This window comes from Rattus norvegicus, chromosome 3 (assembly GCF_021556685.1).
Source record: "Rattus norvegicus strain SHRSP/BbbUtx chromosome 3, alternate assembly SHRSP_T2T, whole genome shotgun sequence".
Lineage (NCBI taxonomy): Eukaryota > Metazoa > Chordata > Mammalia > Rodentia > Muridae > Rattus > Rattus norvegicus.
Window position 1 is genome coordinate 145,593,292 of NC_141536.1, and position 6,000 is coordinate 145,599,291.

The 6,000-nt window shown below is 43.0% G+C and overlaps 1 protein-coding gene across 8 annotated transcripts in view; it reads right to left on the reverse strand.

The window, feature by feature from the left end:
• Samhd1 (SAM and HD domain containing deoxynucleoside triphosphate triphosphohydrolase 1) overlaps window positions 1–6,000 on the reverse strand; it is a 34,567-nt gene extending 28,567 nt beyond the window's left edge. For 4 of the 8 annotated variants that reach the window (XM_087652340.1, XM_087652342.1, XM_087652337.1 and 1 more), the window contains exons 1-3: window positions 5,700–5,985; window positions 3,704–3,963; window positions 610–676 (exon numbers count right to left, since the gene is read on the reverse strand). Coding sequence is in view for 2 of the 8 variants with exons in the window: in XM_087652336.1 (XP_087508462.1) it covers window positions 610–676; window positions 5,700–5,910 (278 nt within the window). In the remaining 6 variants the exon portion in view is untranslated. 8 annotated transcript variants of the gene reach the window in all.

The following is a 6,000-nucleotide window of genomic DNA, read 5'->3' on the forward strand; positions in this document are numbered from 1 at the left end:
CTTCACTGTCACCACGAACACTGAACTAACTGTGGCCAATTCTGAAAGATAGGAAAGATCCATTTTAAAGCACACATCAACACCAAATGCTCGGCCAAGATCTTTAAAAGCATGGCAACTCTAACTTAGACCCCAGAACCTCCAGTCACACACAGAAATATCCACGTGTGTGTGTGTGTGTGTGTGTGTGTGTGTGTGTGTGTGTGTGTACAAAGTTACAAAGGGACGGTGACATTCTTTACCAGTTTACACACACAGACACATCCCAGTCCTAGGACAGCCTTAAGACCTACAAAGAAAGAGGGTGATAACTCTGACTTTTCCTGCTAACGTTTCTCCTGCCCCTTCCTATACAATTCAATTACTCTGAATCTGAGAGGAAAAAGTTGGTCACTTCATGAACTCTGGTCAGCTAAGCTCTTTGCTCCAGAGCTCATGAGATTAAATGGAAGCTCCATACACTGGAAACAGCAAGCGAAGGATTCTGACTTAAAGCATGTCATAGTACTGAAATGAGACTGGTTAAAACCCCAGTTCCTGAGCTTTGTTTCTGAATGGTGAATAAGGAAGATTTGGTCTCACTCTCACTATGAGCTTTGTTATTCTTACCTTACTCCCAGACTTTCGAGAAGATTCTCATCCAAAAAGGGCAGAAATGAACCACTGATTTTATTTTCTGTGAAAGAGGAAAAAGTAAACAAGACATTTAGAGAACCTATTTTCCAGTTTCTTTCCATTTGAATCTATCAGAATTTGCTCAGCTTGTGCTGACTAAGAACCTATAACAGGTGGTGAACCACGTGACCTACAGCCAGCCTTCCATAGCTACAGGTTCCTTATTTATGGTATTAATGGAAAATATTCAGAAAAAAAGAAACTGCATCTGTACTGAACATGTCAACAGCTCTGTTATTAATATAACATGTAAACACTTCTGTTCATTCTTGTAGATAACATGTAAAAATACAATACAACGATTTACATTTTATGTGGTCTTATAAGCAATGTAAAGATGATGTAAGGTTTATAGATGTGGTGTACACAGGTTAGATGCAAACACTGTCATTTTATGTAACGAATTTAAGGATCAGATTTCCTACATGCTTGGGTCTTAGAATAACTGCTTTTTGGGTACTAGACACAAATGCATCATACTTTAAAATACACATACACATATTTAATATTACATATTTATAAAGTATAAATCACAAATCATTTAATATATATACATATATTTAATATATATATACATGGGGTTGGGGATTTAGCTCAGTGGTAGAGCACTTGCCTAGCAAGCGCAAGGCCCTGGGTTTGGTCCCCAGCTCTGAAAAAAAGAAAAGAAAAAAAAAATATATATATATACACACATATATTTAATTTGTGTGTATGTGTGTGTGTGTTGTATGTGTGCACCAGGACTGACACACGAAAGGCACTGAGTGTCTGCCACCATTCTCTGCCTGTCACTCTGAGACAAGGTCTCTCTGCTGGACTCGGGACTTGCATTTGGCTAGGCTGGAGGCCAACAATTAGTGGCAATCCCTTCTTATCTACATCCTACTTCACAGATGGGATTACTAGCATTTACAGGAGACATTCATCTTGTTATATGGGTGCTGAGATCATGGAGCCATCAATCCTACGAAAAGAACTATCTCTCTAGCCCTCCCTCCCTTCCGTATCTGTTTGTTTGTTTAGATTTTTGAAGCAGGGTCTCACTATCTTGAACTCTATGAAGACCAGTCTGGCCTCAAACTCACAGAAATCAACTTGCCTCTGCCTCCTAAGTGCTAGGAGCAAGCCTGTGACACACACACACACACACACACACACACACACACACACACACACACACACATATGACGTAATTTTGCCTCATCTCTGCAAGCCTCCAGAGCTCAAAACTTAAAAAGAAAAAGTCACTAAGGGTTAAATCCAGGTCTCGTACATACCAGGCGAGTAAGTGCCTGGCACTACAGTGCCAGCCTACACCATACTTTAGATACACTACTTTTGAAATCGTAATTAGATGACTAATTTGTGAGAAAAACAATGGGAAAAGAAAGTGAAACCTAATTAATTATACTTGTGAGTTCTGCCAGATCAGCAGCTTCCTGTTTGCAAAGTCAGAGCTGGCAGCAGGGTTAGAGAAGGGCATTTAAATCAACTGATGTTCTTAGAGCCGTCAGCTTAAAACCTGAAGAGTACCCAGAGTTTTATTTCCAAAACACCATTGAGGGCAAACAATCCTCTCGGCTTTGAAAGAATTACAGATACATACATATACTTCCCCCCGCCCCCAAACAGTTAATTCTAGCTCTTTTGGAGCTCAGATTCTACAACTCTGGACTCTATTTTCACGTAAACAAAAACCTTCTTGGGCTGGAGAGATGGCTCAGCAGTTAAGAGCACTGACTGCTCTTCTAGAGGTCCTGAGTTCAATTCCCAGCAACCACATGGTGGCTCACAACCATCTGTAATGAGATCTGATGCCCCCTTCTGGTGTGTCTGAAAATAAGTACAGTGTACCTATGTATAATAAATTTTAAAAAAAATTTTTCTTTTTCAAAATAACAAGGGGTTGGGGATTTAGCTCAGTGGTAGAGTGCTTGCCTAGCAAGCGCAAGGCCCTGGGTTCGGTCCCCAGCTCCAAAAAAAAAAAAAAAAGAAAAAAAAGAAAAGAAAAAAATAACAAGAAAAAACAAGGCAGTGTTCTTCTGAAAAATAAAAGTTGAAGTGAAAAATGGTACTTTTATATTTTTTCTATCATGAAACACAGTTACCCAATGTAAAAAGTCCAAATAATATTAAGTACCAAATACCAATTTACTTGAGTTCAAACTGATACCTGCTGTTAACATTATGAGAGAACGGATGGATTCTATACAATGATATACATTTATATTTAAAAGACTGTCATAGAGACAATTTTCCCCACCCAATATCCTAAACATATTTCTTGGTGATAAAAGTCTGTATCTTTCTTCATGGATACTTTGTATTCTATAATATGTACAAATCAGAATACATTTTGTCTGTGTGTGCACTCCTGTGGGGGTGCCTTTGCATGCCTGTGCATCTGCTTGTGGGAAGCTTGAGGCCCATGTCAGGGGTCTTCCTTCCTCACTCCTCTGCCTAGTATTTCTCTAAGATTTATTCACTTTTTATTTATGTGTATGAGTATGTGTGCCCATGTGAGTTAATGTATATATTTCAGATAGAGTGCTTGGCCAGCCAACCTCGGGCACTTTCTCTTTTTCTGCCCCCTCACCTCTGGGATTATAAGTGTCCACCACTATACCCAACTTTCTATGTGGATGGCAGAATTCAGAACATAGGTTCTTCATGCTTGCATGGTTACTGACCGATTTGGGTGTGTGACTTAGTGGTACAGTCCACACACAGCATGAACAGAAGCCTGGGTATGATCCTCCATGCTATATACATACACACATACACACATACACACATACCTCCCCTCCCCCCAAAGCTTATAAAATGTGTATAGCAGTACTTCATACAAAGTATATAGATAATAAATGTTAGCTCTAACTACTTACTGGAAGTCAAAAGGCACTGCCAAGCGGTCCATAGTTGACCTAAGGGACACTTCTATCAACCGTACTGGTTATACATGTTTCATCTACTAACATTTTTTCTAATTATTAGATTAAAACCCAGTATTTTAAAAATTAGTACTGACCTAGAGCCGCTTTACCTCTCAACTGGTTGTTTGTCAATGATCTCTTGTGACTTTACTCATTTTTCTATTGAATAGATTTTTTCCCCCTTGCTTTAGTTGATTTTCTAATGTTGGCTATGTTCTCCAACGCTGTTTTGTTTTGGGATAAGGTCTCATTATCTAGCCTAGGACGGCTGAAGACCTGAGACTGGAACCTGAAGTCTTGCTTGTCTTGCCTCAGCTTCCCAAGTAAGTTTTAACGAGAACACCGTTTAAGAAATCTGGAAAGGGGGTGGGGGTAGAAATCTAGAATGAATTCTGGAATCCAAAGACAACCTTTAAAAAAAAAAATCCAACTCTGTTTTTTGTTTGTTTGTTTTTTGTTTTTGTTTGTTGTTGTTGTTGTTGTTGTTGTTTTTGTCTAATAATGTGACTTTGGAAAGTTACTTCACATCTTTGGATATCAAAACATCATCTGGGGCTAGAGAGATGGCTTATCAGTAAAGAGCACACACTGTTCTTGTGGAAGAAAAGGTCAGTCCTCAGCAGCCGCTTTAGGCCATCCACAGCAGCCTGGAACTCCAGCTCCAGAAAGTTGGATGTCTCTTACGGTGTCTCTGACAGACACTGTACTCATATGAATACCCGCTGCTAGCATCCCCATAAAAACATAATTTAAAGTAAAAATAAAGCCAGAAGAGATAATTCAGTGGTTAAGAGCACTCGCTGCTCTTGCAGAGGGCTCAGATTCCGTTCTCAGCACCCCTATGGCAGCTTACAACCATCTGTAACCAAAGTTTCAGGGAGTTACTCCCGCTTCTGGCCTCCTCAAAGACACTAGGCACATACCTCGTGCACATATACACATGAAGGCAAAAAAGATAAAATTAAAATAAAGTCTTGCCAGGTGTGGTGGCCTACACCTTTAAAACCTCAGGAGTCAGAGGCAGGTGGATCTCTGAGTTCGAGGCTAGGCTGGTCTACAGGATAGCCAGGACTACATAAGACAGACCCTGTCTTAACCTCCCTCACCCCCACCCTCCAAGTTACTTTTCTGTACAGGGAGAAGTGGGGAAGAGAAAAAGCGAAATGTGAGTTCCTACACTTAAGCTATCTTAACAACCGGCACTTTAAACTTCACACTCAGTCCTTCAACTGAATTTGAAAATCACAACCGCTGAGGGGCCACTTTCCAAGCGAACACCTCTGGGGATCATGCAAGGGGTTAAGCTTCACATCCACGGCAAAAAGAGTTGAGCAGATTCAAAGTGCTGAGGGATGCATGATCCAGAATCAGAAGAGTCACTTAAAATTCTTAGCCTATACCCTCCCTTTTGAGTGGCCAAATTGTGGAATGTTGGGGTTTCAGTGGTCAACTGAATAACTTGTTCTTATTTTGTAAGAGACATTCGCTCAGTAGCAGCACTCTGCAAATACAATCAGCACATACCGAACCCTACTCGGATATTATGGTAGTAAGAATCCGGAGATTAACTACCTTCCCTCCCCTTTTAGGAAAACCCCAAATTCCGGGACCAGCTTAAGAGTTAAACTTAAAAGCACCCAAAGTCTCTCATGGGGCCAAGAGTTCCGGGAGCTGCGGTTAGCACAGAAGGGTCTCTTAGGCCAGGTGAGCCTTAAAGACCGCAAGCCACAGCCGGAGGTCTGGGGTAAAATCTTCTAAGAAGGGCAGGGATCGCTCCTGTCAGGAGAAGAAGTGACAAGTTCCCGAAGAGACTCGTGCACCAGAAGAAGATGCAAACTCCCCAGGGCCTCTCCTAGGTTCTCCGCCCCAAGAGCGAGCACATGAGTTTGCATTTCACCTGTGCCCACCTCTGGCAGTCCGTCTGTTCGCCTCCCATTGGGGCGCCTCCCACCCCTGGTTCGGGTTCCCGCCAGCCAGCCGCTTCCCCCAGAGGACCTCCATTCAGCGAGCTTCCCCCTTAGGATGCCTCCCGCCTGGGGCCTCCCGGCTCGGCCCTTCGGTCGTCATCCCTCGTCCCCTCAGCCCCACTACCTCTGAAGATGTCCAGCACTTTTTTCTCTCGGAAACCACGTTTCTCTAAGAAGGAACACACGTCCTCGGGACCCCAGGTTCGGAGGTCGCTGCTTTCGGAGTCGGGATCTGCAGACTCGTTCGCTGCTGCAGGACGGGTGCTCGGTGGCGTCCTTGGGCTGCCATCGCAGCGGGACCGCTTAGCAGGTTGCTCCGAGTCTGGTCTCTGCATGGCTACCTCCGACACCCGGCGCTGCTAAGTCAAGTACCGCGGCACCCGCTTGACGCGCAGCCGCACTGACTCTGCAGCCCCGAAGGCGAG